At 42.6% G+C, this 24,282-nt stretch overlaps 1 protein-coding gene across 1 annotated transcript in view; it reads left to right on the forward strand.

The window, feature by feature from the left end:
• The first annotated feature begins 10,672 nt into the window (after positions 1-10,672).
• Positions 10,673-24,282, forward strand: part of malrd1 (MAM and LDL receptor class A domain containing 1) — a 343,320-nt gene continuing 329,710 nt past the window's right edge. The window contains exons 1-4 of the mRNA XM_033040137.1: positions 10,673-10,861; positions 12,881-13,042; positions 15,784-15,888; positions 19,128-19,224. Of these exons, the coding sequence (XP_032896028.1) occupies positions 10,673-10,861; positions 12,881-13,042; positions 15,784-15,888; positions 19,128-19,224 (553 nt within the window). The remainder of the gene's footprint in view (positions 10,862-12,880; positions 13,043-15,783; positions 15,889-19,127; positions 19,225-24,282) is intronic.

The raw sequence follows: 24,282 nt of genomic DNA on the forward strand, positions 1-24,282 counted from the left end.
TACAGGATAGTACCTTCAGCACCTCTTCGACCGAAACACTGACTGCTCTCAAGACACTGCCATTGACTGCACCAAGTTCCTCAGTCCTCCTGTCATTCTCCTCGGCTAATACAGAGGAGAAATACTCATTGTGGATCTTACCCATCTCCTGTGGCTCCACACAGAGTTGACTGATTTGATTACCGAGGGTCCTACTCTCTCTCTAGTTACCCTTTTCCCCTTATGTATTTATAACATATCTTGGGATTGCCCTTAATGCTATCTGCCAGAGCTATCTCCTGGCCCTCTTTTGCACTTCTGATTTCCTTTTTTACTTTACTCCTTAGTTCCTGAAACTCCTCCAGGGATACACTTGATCCCAGCTGCCTATACCTGTCCCATGCATCCTTTTTATTCTTAACCAATGCATCATTTTTCAAATAATTTTTCAAAACTCTTTAGATTCTGGAGTAGTTCCTGAGGATTGGAGGGTAGCTAATGTAACCCAACTTTTTAAAAAGGGAGGGAGAGAGAAAACGGGGAATTACAGACCAGTTAGTTTAACATCGGTAGTGGGGAAACTGCTAGTATCAGTTATTAAAGATGGGATAGCAGCACATTTGGAAAGTGGTGAAATCATTGGACAAAGTCAGCATGGATTTATGAAAGGTAAATCATGTCTGACGAATCTTATAGAATTTTTCGAGGATGTAACTAGTAGAGTCGATAAGGGAGAACCAGTGGATGTGTTATATCTGGACATTCAGAAGGCTTTCGACAAGGTCCCACATAAGTGATTAGTATACAAACTTAAAGCACACGGTATTGGGGGTTCAGTATTGATGTGGATAGATAACTGGCTGGCAGACAGGAAGCAAAGAGTAATAATAATAATAATAAATTTTATTTATGGGCGCCTTTCAAAAGTCTCAAGGACACCTTACAGAATTTAACAAGAGTAAAAAACATATAATCGGAGTAAAATAAATAATAAAGACATTACCAATACACAAATTAAAGACAGAATTCGATCCAAAGACAAAAAAATCAAAAACACAATGTGAAGAGAGAGCAGCGGCAGCTAAACCGCGCCAGCGTACACTCTCCCTTCCGACAGCCGGAGTAGGAGTAAACGGGTCCTTTTCACAATGGCAGGCAGTGACTAGTGGGGTACCGCAAGGCTCAGTGCTGGGACCCCAGCTATTTACGATATATATTAATGATTTGGACGAGGGAATTGAATGCAACATCTCCAAGTTTGCAGATGACACGAAGCTGGGGGGCAGTGTTAGCTGTGAGGAGGATGCTAGGAGGCTGCAAGGTGACTTGGATAGGCTGGGTGAGTGGGCAAATGCATGGCAGATGCAGTATAATGTGGATAAATGTGAGGTTATCCACTTTAGTGGCAAAAACAAGAAAGTAGACTATTATCTGAATGGTGGCCGATTAGGAAAAGGGGAGATGCAACGAGACCTGGGTGTCATGGTACACCAGTCATTAAAAGTAGGCATGCAGGTGCAGCAGGCAGTGAAGAAGGCGAATGGTATGTTAGCATTCATAGCAAAAGGATTTGAGTGTAGGAGCAGGGAGGTTCTACTGCAGTTGTACAGGGTCTTGGTGAGACCACACCTGGAGTATTGCGTACAGTTTTGGTCTCCTAATCTGAGGAAAGACATTCTTGCTGTACAGGGAGTACAGAGAAGGTTCACCAGACTGATTCCTGGGATGTCAGGACTTTCATATCAAGAAAGACTGGATAGACTCGACTTGTACTCGCTAGAATTTAGAAGATTGAGGGGGGATCTTATAGAAACTTACAAAATTCTTAAGGGTTTGGACAGGCTAGATGCTGGAAGATTGTTCCCGATGTTGGGGAAGTCCAGAACAAGGGGTCACAGTTTAAGGATAAGGGGGAAATCTTATAGGACCGAGATGAGAAAAACATTTTTCACACAGAGAGTGGTGAATCTCTGGAATTCCCTGCCACAGAAGGTAGTTGAGGCCAGTTCATTGGCTATATTTAAGAGGGAGTTAGATGTGGCCCTTGTGGTTAAAGGGATCAGAGGGTATGGAGAGAAGGCAGGTACAGGATACTGAGTTGGATGATCAGCCATGATCATATCGAATGGCGGTGCAGGCTCGAAGGGCCGAATGGCCTACTCCTGCACCTATTTTCTATGTTTCTATCAATTTCTCTTGTCCCAAGTGACTCTCAGGGTAATATGTGTAGAAAGGATCTGCAGATGCTGGTTTATACAGAAGACAGACACAGTGCCAGCGTTACTCAACAAGTCAGGCAGCATCTTTGGAGAAAAGGATCGGTGACACCACCCATCCTTTTTCATCCAGAAATGCTGCCTGACCTGCTGAGTGACTCCAGAACTTTGTATCTATCCCAGGCTAATGATGATGTGGACATGGCTAGTGTCAAGGGTAGGTGGTTAGACATTATTTTAGATATCATCTTACTGCCTGGCAAATTTGTGACCTGGACATTATTTACAATTAGTCCTGCCCGTCAGCCGTGTACGGGATTTGAAAAGACTGCCCGTGCGCAGTGGGCCCAGTATCCGCACGTGCAGATTTTAAAATGATTGAAAGTCTCCCCGCGCGTGTGCAGTGGGTCCAGTATCCGCGCATGTGGGACTTTAAATGACCGCGGCGCTGGGGCTAGGTCTGTGGGCAGCGGATGGGATAGGAGGTGAGGAGTGAGGGAGGAGGGGGGTAGGTAGGGGAGAGGGGTTCTGGAGGGAGGGAGCATGTTACTGAGGGTAGGGGAAAGGAGAGGGAGGGAGAGGTGAGGGAGGAAGTGGGGGGGGATGAGGAGAGGGAAAAGAAGAGGGAGGATGAAGAGGAGGGGGAGGGTGCTGGGGATGAGGGGGACTCGAGGAGGATAGGGGTAGGAAGAGGGATGATGTGGTAATACAGGAGGGGAGGGGGAAGAAAGAGGAGGGAGGTGGTGAGGTGAGGAAGCAGAGGAGGGTTGGTGGAGTGTGGAGACAGGGAGGATAATGGAGGAGGGGAATAGGGGACTGAAGAGGGAGAGTGAGATGCGTTCACATTGATCTTATATTTTACAAGTTTTTGCCATTTTGTACTTTAAAAACGTTGCAGTCGCGCTCCCATTTGCCGGCCGTGCCTGCGCAGTTGGGGGAAGGTTACCATCACTCGCGTCACAATGGAAATCTCACAACGGGAACCTGTCAGCCACGCCTGCGCAGTTGGGGGCTATGGGTGTGGTGGTATATTGCGTTGGGGGACATACCCAATGGGTCTGCACTTGGTCTAGTGTTTCCATAAGAAATCCTCTCATCCTTCTAAATTCCAGTGAATTTCAATAATTCCACCTGATATTATGGTGGTAGGAAGGTATTGTTGAAGTTGATGAAGATAATTGTGCCTCAGGCACTGCGCTTATGGACATCCAACCTTTGCCCTTAGGCTGGGATGATCGACCACCACCATTTCCCTTTGCGCGTTGCATAACTCCAACAACTGGAGTGTTTTCCTTTGATTTTCACTGATATCAGTTTTATTAAGGATCTTGGATGACAAATTTAGGATAGACACAAAATACTGGAGTATCTCAGCGAGTCAGGCAACATCTCTGGAGAAAAGGATTAGGTGATTTTAGGTCCGAGACCCTTCCTCAGACTGAGAGTCAGGGGAGAGGGAAACTAGAGGTTTGAAAAGGTACAAAACAACGAGGGAGTGTGTTGCAGAACTCTTATCAGAGAGAGGGGGAGAACCTCTTCAAAGTAGGCATAACCTGAGGAGATTTTGCAGTGGAGCAGAAACAATATGTTGGAAGGAACTGCAGATGCTGGTTAACACCAAATGCTGGAGTAACTCAACGGGTCAGGCAGCATCTCTGGTGAGCATGTCTGGATAACATACTTGGTGACCTTGATTTGAAGGCATGCCATTCTTACCTCATATCTGCAATGCACCTCTTTGGTGGATGTTGGGAATAAGTCTGTGAGAAGGTCTGGAACTGAGTGGTTGTAGAGAAACCCCAAATCACAAATGGTCTGTAGGTTATTGGTGAATAAATGCTACTGATTGGACATAGTCAGCTGGATTGAGTTTGTTTTTCTTTTCAAGAATGGCCCAATCTTGGATATTTTAGTGTAAATGCCACTGGAAAGTGGAATGGACCGAATTCTTATCTTGATTAGTTGTGATTTGTAGCCATAAATCATAATGTGATTTATGATTTGACACTCAGAGCTACAATACAATACCAATACAATATCTTTTATTTGTCATTTGAACCTCACATGAGGATAATCTGACTTTGGACCAGAAAATCAAAAAGCTGCAGATCTAGTTAGTTTGCTAACCAACTAAGCATGCACTTTAGAAGGCTGAGGAAGCCATTTTCATCATGAGCACATTCTTATGGTGGTTCTTGATGTGAAATGACATAACTAATTTCTAAGTCTAGGCAGAATTGCACATTTGCTGCATGTGGGAACCTCAGTAATAGGTTAGAACTGCTTCATATAAATTCCTGTCTCTTATATTTAAATAAAAAATATTTCATTTCAAAATGTTACATGTACATCAAAAGAGTGTGAAAATAATTTAAGCACTTACACAATGACATGGTTATCATAAATTGCCATTTTATATATTTATTTATTAAATTGAGTCAAAAAGTTTGAAAATGCCAGCAATCTGAAATAAAAACAGACAATCTTGGAAATACTCAGTAGGTCAAACAATATCTGTCGAGGAACTCAAACATTAACTCCAGTTCTCTTTCCACAGATATTGGCTGACCTGCTGAGTGTTTCCAGCATTTTCTGCTCATATTTTGTTTTTTTTCCCTTTGCTGATTTTTAGTCTACTGTATATGCTGCTGGAACAGAATATATTGGAAGAATTATTACTCTGGTTTTGCTGACTTGGTAGAGGGCCGGTACTATTCATCTCTAAAGAAGGAGACTTTATCTGATCACGTTCCTGCCATTCAGTTAAGTCAGAGGGCGGGAGAGTCCTGACTGTGTGGCTAAGCTGTCAAAACTGAAAGAGAACAACAAATAGTATTTGGAATATATCACCATTATTGCAAATTATGATCAATTAATTTTATCCAGTAAGAATCAGGATGAGTTTGAAGGGGGCAAAACTCAGCATAAGCGAAAAGAAATAGGATGAAGTACGATTAGAAAACAGGAGATAGATGATATACTAAGAGAAATAAAAGGCATATGTTGTTTTGTTTATCTTAAAATTTCACCTTTAAATGTACTCCATTTCTCTTCCACATCTTTCCCATAAAACAAACTGTCCCAATTTACTCCTTTTAAATCCTTTCGCATCTCCTCAAAGTTAGCCTTTCTCCAATCAAAAATCTCAACCCTAGGTCCAGTTTTGTCCCTCTCCATAATTATATTGAAACTAATGGTATTGTGATCACTGGACCCGAACTGTTCCCCAACGCATACCTCTGCCACCTGACCCGTCTCATTTCCTAACAGGAGGTCCAGTACCGCCCCTTCTCTAGTAGGTACTTCTATGTATTGTTGCAAAAAACTATCCTGCACACATTTTACAAACTCCAACCCATCCAGCCCATTTACAGAATGTGTTTCCCAGTCTATGTGTGGAAAATTGAAATCTCCCACAATCACTACCTTGTGCTTACTACTAATATCTGCAATCTCCTTACATATTTGCTCTTCCAATTCTCGCTCCCCATTTGGCGGTCTATAATACACCCCTATAAGTGTTGCTACACCTTTCCCATTTCTCAGTTCCACCCAAATAGCCTCCCTAGACGATCCCTCTAATCTATCCTGCCAAAGCACTGCTGTAATATCTTCCCTGATAAGCAATGCAACACCTCCACCTCTTGCCCCTCCAATTCTATCACACCTGAAGCAACGAAATCCTGGAATATTTAGTTTCCAATCACAGCCCTCCTGCAACCATGTTTCACTGATCGCCACAACATCATACTTCCAGGTGTCAATCCAGGCTCTAAGTTCATCCACTTTTCTTACAATGCTCCTAGCATTAAAATATACACATTTAAGAAACCCACCCTCTCTTATTCTCTGATTATTTTCTTTTTCTTCTCTCTCCCCTACATTTTGGGTCAGAGTGCTACCATTCTCTGCCCCCTGCTTCACACACTGACTGCTAGCTTTCCCAATTTGAGTCCCTCCCCCCAACCATACTAGTTTAAAGTCTCCCCAGTAGCCTTTGCAAATCTCCCCGCCAGGATATTGGTCCCCCTTGAGTTCAAGTGCAACCCGTCCTTTCTGTACAGGTCGCACCTTCCCCAAAAGAGGTCCCAATGATCCAGAAACTTGAATCCATACCCACTGCACCAGTCCCTCATCCACGCATTTATCCTCCACCTCGCTCCATTCCTACTCTCACTGTCGCGTGGCACAGGCAGTAATCCTGAGATTGTTACCTTTCCAGTCCTTCTCCTTAACTCTCTACCTAACTCGGGGTTGCGGGTAATGAAGAAGAGTTTCAAAGTCTACAGAGAGATTTATGCCAGTTGGAAGAGTGGGCTGAAAGATGGCAGATGGAGTTTAATGCTGATAAGTGTGAGGTGCTACATCTTGGCAGGACAAATCAAAATAGGACGTACATGGTAAATGGTAGGGAATTGAAGAATGTAGGTGAACAGAGGGATCTGGGAATAACTGTGCACAGTTCCATGAAAGTGGAATCTCATGTAGATAGGGTGGTAAAGAAAGCTTTTGGTGTGCTGGCCTTTATAAATCAGAGCATTGAGTATAGAAGTTGGGATGTAATGTTAAAATTGTACAAGGCATTGGTGAGGCCAATTCTGGAGTATGGTGTACAATTTTGGTCGCCTAATTATAGGAAGGATGTCAACAAAATAGAGAGAGTACAGAGGAGATTTACTAGAATGTTGCCTGGGTTTCAGCAACTAAGTTACAGAGAAAGGTTGAACAAGTTAGGGCTTTATTCTTTGGAGCGCAGAAGGTTAAGGGGGGACTTGATAGAGGTTTTTAAAATGATGAGAGGGATAGACAGAGTTGACGTGGAAAAGCTTTTCCCACTGAGAGTAGGGAAGATTCAAACAAGGGGACATGACTTGAGAATTAAGGGACTGAAGTTTAGGGGTAACATGAGGGGGAACTTCTTTACTCAGAGAGTGGTAGCTGTGTGGAATGAGCTTCCAGTGAAGGTGGTGGAGGCAGGTTCGTTTTTATCATTTAAAAATAAATTGGATAGTTATATGGATGGGAAAGGAATGGAGGGTTATGGTCTGAGCGCAGGTATATGGGACTAGGGGAGATTATGTGTTCGGCACGGACTAGAGGGGTCGAGATGGCCTGTTTCCGTGCTGTAATTGTTATATGGTTATTATATGGTTATATGAAAAGCTAAAATAGATGAGGATAGCCAGGTAGAAATGGTCAGAAGTCAAGCAGCTTCAATTCACTAATGGAGACATCAAATAATCTGGGGAATTATTGTATTGTATTGTATTCTATTCAATTTATTGTCATTATCTCATATTAGAGACAACAAAATGAATTTTCCTTAGTCAAGTATCATAAAAAATAAATAAATTATGAATAAATAAAACATATTAAAATACAAAAATAGCACAAACACAGAAGTCCACGCCACAACATAACCACAACATAACCCCACAGTGGCACCAAAGTTGAGGAAGGTACCATAGTCCAACCAGCCTCCCCTCCGATCTTCCCAGATGTTCACCCGTGGTCGGGGCCTCCTGAGCACCCGCAGTCGCCTCCACGGGCGGCCCGATGCTCAGGCCCTCACGCCGGGCTGATGGAACACCGACGCCGAACGCCGACGAAGAACAACCTCAGTTAAATTAAAGTTTAGGTATGCAGTATAATACCTAATATTTATTTTGAGAGTTAGAAACAAATGCAGTTTAAAACAATAAATACTGAATTGTTATGAGTTAAATGGTTATTGGACACAACCATTCTTAATAAAACTATGACATGTTCCTTTACGCATTTTGTTTTCCATTTGCCACACCGATCCAAGAAGAGTGAAAGCTCTGAGGAAGATTAAATATCTAACAGGCGCTGGCATTTTCTGACCAATGAAGGCTACAGATAAGGAATGATCCTCAGCAATAGGGATTTAGAAAACACAATTACAGCACAGGTGAAGATCTGATTGTTGGCTGAGTTCACAAATAACCTGTGACAGGAATAGATTATTTTCTGTATTTCCTGTTGTCACCATGGAGATGCAGTGAGAAATGGTGAAATGTAATCTACATTTATCAACCCTTTGCACGCTAGAAAGCTATTAGTTTATAACTAATAATTAGCTATTAGTTTTGAAGGGATCAGAAAACCAGGGATGCATAATATTAATTAAATGCAACAGCATAGGAATGCTACAGAGATGGGGGTTATCAGAATTTCACAATGAGACATTTCCCCAGAAAATATGCTTTTCCCATAAAAGTCCTTACAATTTTCTGAATTGTTTATGTAGTGCAGATATCACATCCTGATTTATTGTTCTGCTGTTGCTAACATAGAACGGTAAGCACAGAAATAGGGCCTTTAGTCCACAATGTCCATGCCCATTATCAAGCCAAGTTCATATTTTCTGTCTGCATGTGATCCATAGCTTTCCATTCCCTGTACATCCATGTGACCATCTAAAAGTCTTTTAAAAGCCACAATAATGTCAGCTTCCACCATCACCCCTGGCAGCCGTTGCAGGCTGCCACCACGCTCTGTATTGCACTGCACATCTCCTTTAAATTCTGTTCCTCTCACTTTAACGCAATGCCCTCTAGTCTTTGATATTTCTAAGGTTCTGACTGTCTCCCATTTCTATGCCTCCCATTATTTTATACACTTCTGTCAGGTCTCCCCTCAACCTCTCCACTCCAGATAAAACAATCTAAGTTTGTCTAAAATCTCCTTATAGGTAATACCCAAAACTTGAAAAATGCTAAATGTCGAAAATGTGTGCTAGGATAGAAACATAGAAACATAGAAATTAGGTGCAGGAGTAGGCCATTCGGCCCTTCGAGCCTGCACCGCCATTCAATATGATCATGGCTGATCATCCAACTCAGTATCCCGTACCTGCCTTCTCTCCATACCCTCTGATCCCCTTAGCCACAAGGGCCACATCTAACTACCTCTTAAATATAGCCAATGAACTGGCCTTGACTACCCTCTGTGGCAGAGAGTTTCAGAGATTCACCACTCTCTGTGTGAAAAAAGTTCTTCTCATCTCGGTTTTAAAGGATTTCCCCCTTATCCTTAAGCTGTGACCCCTTGTCCTGGACTTCCCCAACATCGGGAGCAATCTTCCTGCATCTAGCCTGTCCAACCCCTTAAGAATTTTATAAGTTTCTATAAGATCCCCTCTCAATCTCCTAAATTCTAGAGAGTATAAACCAAGTCTATCCAGTCTTTCTTCATAAGACAGTCCTGACATCCCAGGAATCAGTCTGGTGAACCTTCTCTGCACTCCCTCTATGGCAATAATGTCCTTCCTCAAATTTGGAGACCAAAACTGTACGCAATACTCCAGGTGTGGTCTCACCAAGACCCTGTACAACTGCAGTAGAACCGCCCTGCTCCTATACTCAAATCCTTTTGCTATGAAAGCTAACATACCATTCGCTTTCTTCACTGCCTGCTGCACCTGCATGCCCACTTTCAATGACTGGTGCACCATGACACCCAGGTCTCGCTGCAAGGATGAAACGTCAGGAAGAAAAAAGCAGGAACATACAAGAAACTCTAAACTTGCTGTTTTTTGGATGGACAGACCTCATGTCTATGAATTTATGAATCTATGAATTTATCTTTTTTTTAATCAGCACTTTCTCTGTAGTTGTAACACTATTTTGCACTTTCTTTTCTTTCTTGTTTTGTGCTCATGTTTGGTGTGATAGCTCATAAACAAGTTTTTCAATGTATTTTGACTCCACATGACAGTATTAAACAAATACCAATACGATGAATGTGTAAACTGCAATTCCGCAGCAGAGATGCTGCCTTACAGCGAATGCAGCGCCGGAGACCCGGGTTTGATCCTGACTACGGGTGCTGTCTGTACAGAGTTTGTACGTTCTACCTGTGACCTGTGTGGGTTTTCTCCGAGATCTTTGGTTTTCTCCCAAACTCCAAAGATGTACCGGTTTGTAGGTTAATTGGCTTGGTAAATTTAAAAATTGTCCCTGGTGAGTGTAGGATAGTGTTAATGTGCGGGGATCATTGAACGGCACGGACCCGGTGGGCCGAAGGGGCTGTTTCCGCGCTGTATCTCTAAACTAAACTAAAACTAAAACTGACCCCAAATCATCCTTTTTTTTGCAAGGTTATTGTGGGTAGTTGTCTATTTGCCTGTTGTTCAGGTTTCTGGAAGTAAAGTATTTGTTGTTTGTCCCTGTATAATTATATCCTTGACTTCTTCATCAGCTGACTGCAATTGTATGAATTTGCAACATTTCCTTCTCACTGGCCATCAGCAAGGGCACCCCAAGGCTGTGTGCGCAGTCCCCTGCTCTACTCATTATATCCAAGAAGGTGTAGCCCGATACAGCTACAATGCCATCTTTAAATTGGCAGACAATACTACTGTTGGTAATGATGACTCAGAGTGCATGAGATAGATCAATAATCTGATTGAATGGTGCCAGAGCAAACTATCTTACTCTTAACATTAGGAGCTGATGGTTGACCAGATAGAGAAAGCTGAGGATCTACAGTATGAACCTTTCTTCATCGATCGGAAGATGGTGCAGAGCGTCAACCGTTTCAATTTCCTGCCATACACATCTCTTAAGATCTGTCTTAAATCCAGATTACACATTGATGCAATCACAAAGAAAGTGGGATACTCTTTTGAACTTTCCACAGTTGTACGGTAGAGAGCATACTGACTGGATGCATTATGATCTAGTTCTGTAATTTGAACGTCCAGGAATGAAGGGGACTGCAGAGAGTGGTGGGCATTGCCCAGTACATCATGGGTATTGAGCTCCCCGCCATCAAAGGGATATATGAATGAATACTTTATTGTCCCATGTAACGTCACAGTGACATTCTTTGCTTGCCACATAAAGGGGGCTTACAAAGTTACAAAGTATCCCACGCCAAGTCCACCTTTGTTCCCGTCCCGGCTAGTCGGATCTACATGATGCTAATATCATCAAAGACCCACAATTCCATGGCCATGCTGCCACCTTGTTGCTACCATCGGGAAAAAGATACTGGAGCAAGAAAAACATTACCGTTAGGTTATAAACAGCTGCTTCCCATCAACCATCAGGCTCTTGAACCATACCACGCAACCCTAATGGCAAGTTGCCTTAGCAACAAACTATTATGCACATTGCACGGATCACACTGCATACTAGGCTCGACTATTATGATCTAATTTTTCTATTATTATTGATAATTTATTGTTATTATTGATTATTGTATATTTATTTGTGTTGTATTAGTGTGCCTATAAAGCTACAGCATGTAAGAATTTCATTTTTCTGTTCCTGATGCATATGAAAATTAAACAATCATTCATGGCTCTTCACTCTTAATTCCATTATCACAAATATGAATGCATATATTTCTAAATACCAGATTAAAAATTATATATTTTGCTTGTGAATCCATTGTTAAAATAATTTGACATAAATTAGATTTCTGGGATTGTTCCTCATTGATAATTCCCACTGGAACCAGGAACTTAATTTTTTAGTATGCCTTCAGTATCCAACTTGAGTTACAGTATGTGAGCTTATTATCATGTAGATTAGACCAATGTTGTAAAGAGATCGATGGCCGCTGTTCTGTTCAAGGTGGCCATTGCTTGACAGTCAAAAGTGCATTATTGATCTATGCCATCTTTTGATCAATAGACGGCATATTCTTCAAGTCAAATAAATGAATTATTGGATGTGTTTCCATTTATGTTACAGTTAATGTCATGTGCCAGGAAGAGGAGGCGCGGAATTAAAGGTCGATGCCATTGGAGAAGCAGGGGAAAGAAAGGGGAGATAGACACAAAAAGCTGGAGTAACTCAGGTGGGACAGGCAGCATCTCTGGAGAGAAGGAATGGATAGAAGAGGAGAGTGCATTTGATTGGAGTGCAAGAGGCCAATCGAAGAAAGGAAGGGAAAAGTGTCCAAGAGAGGTTATGGAATGGAGCGTAGGCGAGAGATGGAGAGAAATAATAATAAGGAAAGAATGGATACATACATTGAGGGCGAGAAGGTAGGGGGTGTATAGAGAAAGAAAGAGAGAGAGAGAGGACGGTACACAAAAATGCTGGAGAAACTCAGCGGGTGCAGCAGCATCTATGGAGCGAAGGAAATAGGTAACGTTTCGGGCCGAAACCCTTCTTCAGAGAGAGGACATCAGGTTATGGAGAAAGCATAGGAAGCGAGTCAATTTCAATGGAAAGAATGCAGTGACTGAACCCGTGGAATGTAAAATGAATGAAGAATATTTCCTATTCAATTAAAGAAGGGCAAAATTAAAAATAATTAATTTCTTACATGAGATTTGTATATCGACTTCTTGGGAGCGAAAGCAATGGTTGCTGTCAGAACATAGCTAAAACATTAGAAACATTTTGTGTTTTTCAACTCACCGTGAATGATTGCCAGTAATATAAAACTGCTTTGTGCTAAAACAGCAATAAATGATCTTTATTTTTTTGCAGCTTATTACTTATCCGTATTAACCGAAGGTGATTCAAAGGAATTTGCAATTCTACAAAGTGTTGTTTTCCTTCCTACAAAAGACATTTGCCAGGTAGTTTCTTTTACACTTTTGATCAAACCAAAAGTCATTTATTCATGAAGACATGCTCTGGATTTAATATTCCATTCCATAGTAACAGGAAATTAAATAAATTCCACATTTTTCTTGACAGATGAGGTTTTATTATCAGTTTGGACACGTGAGTGGAACACTTAAAGTCACGCTATATCAGCCATATGATGGGCGTGTGCTGGAAATTTGGAAGCAAACGTTTGAACAGGGAAGTCAATGGAATAGAGAGGTTATCAGAATCAACAGCAAAGACAAATTTCAGGTATGTGGTTCCACAGGTATTTTGTATAATTTATCCGATACACTTCACTTCGGCAAAATGCTAAATGGGTCAAATTGCTTGGAGTCAGACGTCTCAATGGGTCAATGGTACTTTAATGTCACATGTGCTGAGGTGCAGGGAAATTCATTTTTGTATATAGTTCAGTAGAATTATCATTATACATAAACACTTAGATACATTTTTGAGAAGCATCTCAGATTTCACTGTACCTTAATTGACCTTGAATTGATCACTGACCTTGAAGCCTTGAAACTTTGAGATACAGTACTATGTAAAGTACTAGTAGACACAGTACAAGTGTATAGTAGCAGTACACTGAGAAGTAAAGAGTCACCTAATATGGTGCCATTTTGAGGTGCCAATTGTTGTAAGTGCAGGGTTCTTGACCTGACCATGAGAGCCCGTTGGCGGCATTACAGGGTCTGTCTGTCGAAGCGTAGCCTTGGTGTCCTCTGACGCTCCTTCACCGCTGTAGGCTATGTCCACGTGTTCAGCCTCTTGAAGTGGCACCATATCCAGCCGAGCCCCAGGTAATTATAGGGCCTCCAGCCGCCCACTCCACCCTCGAGGCAGTGCACTTCCTCCTGCAGACCGTCTGCTTACCGGCCCTCCATCCCTCACCTTCCTCTGGGTGGATTCCTGCTCTGCGGTGCGAGCACTAGGTCTGAGACTACTCCAATGCCATCCTTTCCATCCTGAAGTGGTCGACTGGTTCAAGACATACTTCCATTGTGATGTTTTTGCCTGTCTGTCCGATGGGTATCAGATGCCTTATTACTGTATCTTGGTTCTTGGTTCTTGGTTCTTGGGTCCTCCAAAATATTCCAACTGGAATTTAAACTGGAGGTGGTGAAGGGAGGGATTAAGCCAGAAAGGGCATAAAGAACACACACTATAGGGTTTGACATAAAACATCCCCACACAGCAGAATCAGAGTTTCCCACTGTGTGCGAAGGCACCAACGTCAGTCTCTTCCTCCACTGTTCCTCATGGTCAGGGCCTCCCCAAGCCCTCCGCAGTTGCAGCTACGGGCGGCCCGATGTCCAGGACCGCTCGCCGGGGTGATACAAGTCCGACGTCGGGGCTGCGGGACGTCCTCAGCGGCATGGACACCAGAGTCGGCCCCCTCCTACCGGAGTCGGCGGCCTCCAAAGTCCGCAGCCCGCGCCGGGTGGAGACTGCTGCTGGAGACCCTCTGCAAGGCGCCCCAGGACTCAAAGATGTTGTTCAGCGCCGCCCGCGTTGGAAGCTCTCCGCACCAGAGCTCCACGATGTTGGAGCAGCGGCCCAACGCTCCGGAGCTCCAAATGGCGACCCAGGTAGGAATCGCCCGCTCCGCGGTGACTCCAGCGCTGCGCCGCCGCTGTAGCAGCCCCGGTCCGGTTCCCGGTCCCCGGCAGGAAAGGCCGCTCCGATCCAGCTGGTAGGCCGCGAGGTGGGGGGCGAGGACGTGACTCGGAGAAATAGTCGCGTTCCTGCCAGGAAGAGACTGGGAAACAGTTTCCCCCTTACCCTGCCCCCCTCCCCCACATAGAAAAGTTAAAGCTTCCCCCAACACAAAACTTTAGACTAACTAAAAATAAAAAAAATATTGAAATAACAGACAGGCTGTAGGTAGAGGCTGCTGCAGTGCAGCGCCCCCTCAAAGTAAATTGAAGTATCCTTCATACTTAGAGGAATTTGGCATCCTGAGTAAGGATAATGTAGGTTTTAGGGTGAGAATTAAAAATTAATGGCATCAGAAAATCTGGAATTAATCTGGTTTAATGAAGAAAGACACAAAATGCTGGGCTAAACTTGTGTTTAAGAAACTGACCCAAACTGGTGGGTCAGGCACCATTTCTGGAGAACATGGATAGGTGACGTTTCAGGTTGGGACCTTTCTTTAGACTGACTGCAGGGTGTGGAAAAGAAAGTTGGAAGTGATGAGAGGGGAAGACAATGCATGGTCAGTAATAGGTGAACATATGCGAGGGATTTTTTTTTGGCAGGTAGATTGTCGGACAAAGGCCAGAGATGAAAAGACAGGTGTGAGGATAGAAAAGTTGTGCATTATGAAACCAGAGGAAGGAAGGCAGATGGAGGGGAGAAACCAGTGCAAGGTCAGCCAGGATTTGGGGTGGAGGAGGAGGAAGGGGGGAGGGAGGGATGTCTTGGTGGAGTTAACTACCTAAAATTGGAGAATTCAAAGTTCATGCCGTGCAAGCTGCCCAAGAGGAATATGAGGTGCTGTTCCTCCAGTTTGCATGTAGCTTCACTCTGGTAATGGAGGAGACACAGAACGGAAAAGTTAGCATGGGAATTAGAAGAGGTGTTAAAATGGTTAGTAAATGCTGGAATAACTCAGTAACACTAAATGCTGGAGTAACTCAGTGAGACAGGCAGCATCTCTGGAGGGACGGAATGGGTGACATTTCGGGTCTAGACCCTCTTCAGACTGATGTCCTGAATGGTTAGTAACCGGGAGATCCAGTAACCAAATAGTGTAAGCAAAGCGATCGCCGAGTCTATGTTTGGTCTCGTCAATGTACAGGAGGCCAAAACAGGAAAACCAGATGCAGTAGATGCGATTAGAGGAGGCCCTGGAGGTGAAGAAATGAATGAGTTCTGCATGGGTGCAGGAAGCAGCTCCAATGTAGTCATCAACCAAACGGAGAAAGAGTCGGGGGATGATGCCAGTGTACGCTGACACAAGGACAGTTTGGTGTAATTAACAAAAGGCAGGTATAGCTGGGGGCCATATGAGTGCCCATGACTACACCTTTAACTTGGAAAATGTGAGAGGAATCGACAAAGTTGTTGAGGATGAGGACAAGCTGGTGGAGGTGAGTGTTAGCGGAGGGAAATTGTTTGGGTCTCTGTTCGAGGAAGAAAAGGAGGGCTGTATATTCAAAATTCATTCAATTTACTTTGATAGAATGAACTTCAGAGGCAGTGTACAACATGCTGACCCTCCGAGATGGAGTGATTTATTTTATTATTATTATTGTCCCGTGCACCAAGATGCAGTGAAAAACTTATTTGTGCTTAGTGTAGCCAACTGGACATAAACCTCCGGGCAGTACAGCCTCAGATAAACTCACAGCTCCTGATTCACGACAAAGCTCTTTGTTAATTAGCTGACGTGACTTATTCACAACCTGTCACTTTAGAAAATATAATTAATTTAATCAACAGAGATTAATCATTTTAAAAAGAAAACTAAGTATTCACCCACTTCAGACGCTCCTGTTGTACATTTAAAATAATAATTTCTGAGTGCTTTATAACAATTTTGTTTGTTCTCTAGTCCTTGACGTTACATAAAAAACATGAAATGAAAGTTCTCTAGTCAATAACATTTTCACTGGCCTCCGGAAGGCATAGTTATTTTGAAGGGAAACATTAGTTCAGCGGAAATAAAGCTGATTTTTCGGGTGGTCTGTCTCAGCACCAGATCTGCCCAGCTGTAAAAATATCTGGAAGTGGCCTATACTGGGCTGATTCCACCATGAGCATGATTCCAACTGCTGCAGTCATGGAAAAGTCAGAGTAGAAGAATTAACCCATGCTGACCTTTCCATGATATGTCACATCCTTAAGCGGCCTTTTCACGGGGCGACTTGACGCAAGAGTTAACCGGAGTTTAACATCGTGGGAACCTCGTGCGATAACAGTGCGGCATTCGTGGACCACCGTGGACCACCATAGCGCTAACGGCAGGTCATCGTGTAACTTGGTCACTCGGGAGAAAATTCAAGAAAGTTTGAATTTCTCCAAGAGTGACTTGTACACTTGTGGTTGAGTATTGCAACATTATATGAACGTAGTGGCCAGTGCGATATCCGTAATAACTCTTGCGGGTACCGTGGGAACTCCTGCGAACGGTGAACCCGGAAGCTGGACAGAGGGGACAGAAGGTGAGTAAAAATTATCTTATGTGGGATTGAATTTAAAAAATAAATAAAAATAAAGATTTGCATCCGCATATGGAGTTCAACTTATTCATGAGTTATGTTAATGAGATTCAAGAAAATAACTATAATCTTTAAAAGGGACTTTAAAAGGGACTTTACTGAAAGGTTACGCATTTTTATGGTCCGTGAGAAATTTTTCACGTGTACTTCTTTGAGAGATACAGGTCGGAGTCCTCGGGTCCAGGGGTCCGGAACGCTACCAATCAATGTTGTACAGAGACCCGTGTAAGGAGTGAACTGCACATGCTGGTTTAAACCGAAGACAGACACAAAAAGCTGGAGTAACTCAGCGAGTCAAGCAGCATCTCTGGAGAAAAAAAGCTGATGTTTCGGGACGAGACACATCTTCAGACTCAATTCCGATTAGGCTGTCTGAAGAAGGGTTCCGGTGTTGGGGGAGTCCAGAACCAGGGTCCCAGTTTTACAGTCTACCGTGGGAACTCTTTAACTCAGTAAAGTAAAGTAGCCTTTATTGTCATATCAGCGCACAGGCAGCAGTTGACTGTTGCTCTATTCAGTTTCCCAGGGGGTCGGGACGGGACTGGAGTTGGGAGAGAAAGGTGGGGGAGTCGAGGGAGAGGAGGGGGAGACAGATGGGGGTGTCTTCATTTACTGACGGCGGGTGTCTGTCACTTAAACAGGCAGGTGAGATTTCACATCCACCTTGTGTGTGCCTCTCTCTCTCTCTCCCTCCCTCTATTACACAGGCTGAGAGACTCTGCCTCTGTGAGTGTACGTCTCTTTCTCCCCCTCTCCCACACAGTAAGACCGAGGTACTGTGCTCAGTCCATCTGTGTCTCCCACATACACAGTAAAATATGTCTCCAAATGAGCCAATTCAACCAAGGGAGGATATATATAGTGTGTGAAAAAAAATGTTACATCATTTGTGTCACGTGTAGTTCACGATGTTCATTCAAGATTTAACGGGAATGCTCGGGAAACGGACAAGTCACTCGCACAAATAGCAGAAATGCCGAGTACCGTGGGAACTCTTTATCTACTGCCGTTATATCGTGCGAGACTCGTGCTGGACCACGACCTCTTCACTCTGGTGACATCTTGCGTCAACTCGCCCCGTGAAAAGGCCGCTTTACTCGCTAGAATTTAGGAGATTGAGGTGGGATCTTATAGAAACTTACAAAATTCTTAAGGGGTCAGACAGGCTAGATGCAGGAAGATTGTTCCTGATGTTGGGGAAGTCCAGGACAAGAGGTTACAGATTAAGGATAGAGGGGAAATCCTTTAGGACCGAGATGAGAATTATTTTTTTCACACAGAGAGTGGTGAATCTCTGGAACTCTCTGCCACAGAAGGTAGTTGAGGCCAGTTCATTGGCTATATTTAAGAGGGAGTTAGATGTGGCCCTTGTGGCTAAAGGGATCAGGGGGTATGGCGAGAAGGCAGGTACGGGATACTGAGTTGGATGATCAGCCATGATCATATTGAATGGCGGTGCAGGCTCGAAGGGCCGAATGGCCTACTCCTGCACCTATTTTCTATGTTTCTATACTATTACATGGCAATCACATCATAAAAAAACGCTGTTGTCACTATTTTTGGAAATGTTGCTTGGGTCAATTCTCGATCCCTACACCCCCCCCCCCCCCCCCCCCCCCTCCCATCCCCCACAAATGCATATCTGTTGAAAGGCAATAAGACCCTATATTTGATGCTCCCATTGAAGAGATTTGGTGTTCAAATGCACGCTAGATATATGAGTCTCCATTCAAATTAAAGTTAGTATTAATTAACCGAAATAGGGAACTGCAAATGCTGGTTTACAAAAAAAGATGCAATTGCTGGAGTAACTCAGTGGATCAGGCAGCATCTCTGGAGAACCAGGATAGGTGACGTTTCGGGTCAGAGGATGAAGGAAGGGTCCCGAACCAAAATGTCACCTATCCAAGTTCTCCAAAGATGCTGCCTGACCCGCTGAGTTAATCCAGCGCTTTGCATCTTTTTCTAGTATTAGCATGTGTTACATTTGGTACTTTACGTAATTGGAAATGTAAGTAACTTTTTGAAGCTGTTCTTTAGTAATGATTTTGCATTCTATGATTTTCTATGTGTATTAGTTTGTTTTTCTTTGTTATGTTAATCCGCAGGTTGTTATTCAAGGACGTATTTTTGCTTATACTCATCCCAGTGAAGAGATTGCCATTGATGACATTTCCTTCAGTTATGGGTGCCTCATTGCACCAGGTATGATTGTGACTGTATAAATCATTGTTGAAGTTTTGATTTCAAAGATGTCGTTAATTTTGTTTTGATACTATTTTTTTTAATTTGATTTTCTTTATATTGTCAGGTACATTGTAGTAAACTCAGAATAAACATCTTGGAGAAAAACATTAATAATCATTAATGATTAATAAAACATTAATGTGAAAACTAGAAGGGTCGAGATGGCCTGTTTCCGTGCTGTAATTGTTATATGGTTATATGTTATATATGGAAACCATGTTTTCAAACAGAGGGTGGCTGGCGGGTATATGGAACAAGCTGCCGGAGGAGATAGTTGAGGCAGGGACTCAACATATAAGAAACAGTTAGATAGGTACATGGATAGGACAGGTTTGGTGGAACATGAACTAAATGCGTGCAGGTGGCACTAGTGTAATTGGGACGTTGGCCGGCATGGACAAGTTGGGCTGAAGGGCCTGTTTCCACACAGTATAACTCTATGACTATTCATTGTGCAAGTAAACTATAAATATAAATTTATTGACTCTGTGCTGTCAATACAGTGCTCTATTTTGTTTGTAAAAGAAAATCACAAAATTGAAGTTAAGATTGGAGTCTGTGCCTGGTCTGTTTACTTTAGTTCAGAGATACACCGAAGAAACAGTCCCTGTGGCCCACCATGTCCCTGCGACCAATCGCCGAACACTATTTCTATCCTCCACACTGGAGACATTTTACAGAAGCCAACTAACCTGCAAACCTGCACGTCTTTGGAGTGTGGGAGCAAACCAGAGCACCTGGAGAAACCCACGTGGTTACAGGGAGAATGTACAAACTCCGTACAGCCAGCACCCATCGTCAGGATTGAACTCGGATCTCTGGCACAGTAAGGCAGCAAGCCTACCAATGTGCCACTGTGCCGTCTTTGCTAATGTGTTCTCACTGCCCATGTGATCTCACTGAGAGTAAAGGATCAATGAAAATATGATCTTTTTATCGAGTCCACACACAAGATTAGACGTTGTTCAGCCAGAGCTGAACACACTTCTCGGCATCTGCACACAATGGTGTCTGTCTTGCGCTTCTTGTGCTTCTTGTGCTTCTTGTGCGTGGTGGTGGAAAGATTGGTGGAAACAGGGCCGCGACGTGAACCCTCTTTCCTCTTATAAATAAGATTAAATGACCTTATTCAAACATGTAAGATCCTAAAGGAGCTTGACAGGGTAGATGTCGTGATGTTTCCACTAGTGGGAGAGTCATGAACAAGTGGACATAGCTATACAAGATTGGGATCAGTCATTTAAAACTGAGGTGAATAGGAATCTCTTCTCTCAGAGATTAGTGGTAGGGTGGCATAGTGACGCAGTGGTAGAGTTGCTACCTTACAGCAACCTGGGTTCGATACTGACTACAGGTGCTGTCTGTACGCAGTTTGTACGTTCTTCCCGTGACCATGCGGGTTTTCTCCGGGTGCTCCGGTTTCCTCCCACATTAAAAAAACGTACAAGTTTGCAGGTTAATTGGCTTTGGTAAAATTGTAAATTGTCCCTAATATGTGTAGGATAGTGCCAGTGTGCTGGCATCATTGTTCAGCACGGTCTCAGTGGGCCAAAGGGCCAGTTTTCACACTGTATCTCTAAACTAAATTAAATCCAATTAAATTAGTTAAACTTTGGAATTCTCTGCCTCAAGGCTGGCGGAGGCCAGATTTAGATATAGTTAAGATGATTAACAGAAGTGGAAGTCAGCGTAGATCAGCCATGAGCATATCAAATGGTGGGGCAGTGCTGAGGGGCCTGGTGACCTACTCCTGCTCCTATATTCATATGTTCACAAATCCATTAATTCCACTCCTTTCGCCATCTTGACAAAAGCATCTCAATTGGACTTCACAATAAATTTCTAGCACCTAAGATTTGCTTTTCTGGAATTTAATACACACCCTTTTAAAAATGTACATGTGATAAAGTGGTGACAATGCAGAACCTGCAAACATTACTCTGATCCTGAGAAGGGAGAGGGTAAGATAACTTGAATCAAAGTTTTAGCAATCTGCATGCAGCATTTGCCGGAGCCCATGTTAATAACAGAACCGCTATGAAAGGAAAGTAGAAAATAAACAGCTGCCAAGAAAAGTAGTATTGAAAGATGAAATGGAAGTTTGCCAGGATAAATATGGGTGACTAAAAATAAACTAAAATTCGCCCTTTTAGTTCTGTTGGTTGGAGTAGCAACTCAATGATTACAATCTGATACCCAGTCCAATTTATCAATTCATTCAGGTTTTTCTTTACCCTGTCGAGTTCCTGGGAATAAAAGAGTGGTGAATATTAGTGAGGCTGAATTGATGACAATTTAAGATTGACTACTTCTGTGGAGGTGTTGCATATATCATCACCTCACTGGCGATAAAAATGAAAAGGTTTAATACAATCCTTGAGAGCTATATTCAGATTAAAATCTGATAATAATTAATCTTTTGGGCAGCAAATATAATCCATCTTCCTGAGATGTTTCTGCTATTCATAAATCGGGTCAGGAAATATTGAAATACAAGTTAAAATATTTTTTTGTTAAACCTATGGTAGGCAAGATTTACTTTGTTTACTTTTAAAAGTTATGATTTTTCAAGGTGACATTAATGATGCAAGATAAATATCAAAGGGATTACAGAAATATGTGTTCCTAATAAGGTGAACATTATCATGAAATATGGGGGAATTATTTATTTTATCATGTTAGTACCATGGTGAAGGTCCCCAAAGAATATGTTTTATTTTCTGGTCAGGAACAGTGTTAACATTGCCCAGAACAGTTAGGTTTCAAAGACCACAGGGACAACAATTCCTTGAACTACTTCAGGCACTCAGTTAGATCATGGCTGATCTGTGCCTTGTCCAATTTACTTCCACATTCTTTAATATCCTTTTCTGACAGAAAATATCAATCTCAATTTTCAAGTTTTCAGTTGACTAGCCTCAATACTCTTTTGGGGGAGAGAATTCCAATTTCTGTAAATAAGTGCTTGCAGTTACCACCCTATGAGTAGCTTAAAGGTTCTGACCACTTGTTCTGGAGTCTCTCACAGGAAGAAACGGTTTCACTCCATCTATTTTATTTAATCATCTTAAACATCACAGAGACGGCATTAATCTTCCATATTCAGAATATTCTGATACTTTATTTTGACTATTAAGCAAGTGGCAGAAATTAAGTTTTTTATGATTTAAAAACAATGTTAATGATATGTAATTGGGGACAAATTTTATGTTGGTCTTTACTCAAAAGGTTTTGGAATGTATAAAGAAGGATGCAAGATTTGAGTATAGGAGCAGGGAGGTTCTACTGCAATTGTACAGGATCTTCGTGAGACCACACCTGGAGTATTGCGTACAGTTTTGGTCTCCAAATCGGAGGAAAGACATTCTTGCCATAGAGGGAGTACAGAGAAGGTTCACCAGACTGATTCATGGGACGTCAGGACTTTCATATGAAGAAAGACTGGATAGACTCGGCTTGTACTCGCTAGAATTTAGAAGATTGAGGGGGGATCTTATAGAAACTTACAAAATTCTTAAGGGGTTGGACAGGCTAAATGCAGGAAGATTGTTCCCAATGTTGGGGAAGTCCAGGACAAGGGGTCACAGTTTAAGGATAAAGGGGAAATCGTTTAGGACCGAGATGAGAAAAACATTTTTCACACAGAGAGTGGTGAATCTCTGGAACTCTCTGCCACAGAAGGTAGTTGAGGCCTGTTCATTGGCTATATTTAAGAGGGAGTTAGATGTGGCCCTTGTGGCTAAAGGGATCAGGGGGTATGGAGAGAAGGCAGGCACAGGATACTGAGTTGGATGATCAGCCACGATCATATTGAATGGCGGTGCAGGGTCGAAGGGCCAAATGGCCTACTCCTGCACCTATTGTCTATGTTTCTATGGATCTTGCTGCGATTATACAGGGCTATCTTGACACCCCCCCCCCTGTATTGGTCTCGCTGGCTTGCTTTGGAGGCCTGTACTAAATATTATCAGGTGAACTACTGTGCTAAAATGTTGCCCTGTATAGAAAAGGTGTATACTCATTAGTGTTTATAGAATAAGAGGTAAGCTCTTCACACATACACGATTGTGAAAGGATCTGGTGGGATGAATGCTAAGAGGAAATTTCATCAGGTTGCAGAGTTTGGAATAATCTTGAGGGGAGGAATTGGTTCTTCAAGACTGAGATTGACAGATTTTCGAACACCAAAGGGGACTGTGATATGGGACTGGCTGGGGAAGTGAAATTAAAGCAGAACTGAAGCCGTTGTTTAAATGAACAGCTGTATGACTTCTTACATGTCTTGTGTCTCATTCTGTTATCATTTAGCACACCATTCTAAAGATTTATAATATCCATTGCATTAAAAGTGTTCCTAGGAAAGAGTATTCACCAAGAAGAGTCCATATCTAAAGTTCTGACAAGAGAGTGCCAAAGAGCTTTTCCAGAATGCTACCTGATTAGTGGTTAGTAGCTAAAAGAAGAGGTTGAATAGATTTGAATTGTTTTATTTGGTGCATCGGAGGCTGAGGGAAGACTTGATAGATATATTATCAATTATTAGAGGCTTAGATAAGGTAGACAGTCAGAAACTCTCTCCTATGGTTAAATGTCTAAGAACAGAGGGCATAGCTTTAATCTGAGAGGGGTAAAGTTTAAAGGAGATGGGCAGAGCATGTTTTTTACACAGGTGGAGGGGGCCTGAAACACAGTGTCAGGGATGGTGGTGGAGGCAAATACGATACTGACATTTAAGAGGCTTTTAGATAGGCACATGGATGTGCAGGGAATGGAAGGACATGGATCCAAGAGTCAAAAGTCAAGAGTGTTTTATTGTCATATGTCCCAAATAGAACAATGAAATTCCTACTTGCTGCAGCGCAACAGAATATATAATCATAATAAATAATATAACAACAAAAACTCAGAAATAAAACAAACAAACAATAACAGTGCAATAATAATAATAAAAGTCTATTGTAGTTCAGAGCTTATTTGAGGTTGTAGTGTTTAATAGCCTGATGGCTGTAGGGAAGA

The sequence above is a fragment of the Amblyraja radiata genome, chromosome 2, assembly GCF_010909765.2.
Source record: "Amblyraja radiata isolate CabotCenter1 chromosome 2, sAmbRad1.1.pri, whole genome shotgun sequence".
Taxonomy (NCBI): Eukaryota; Metazoa; Chordata; class Chondrichthyes; order Rajiformes; family Rajidae; genus Amblyraja; species Amblyraja radiata.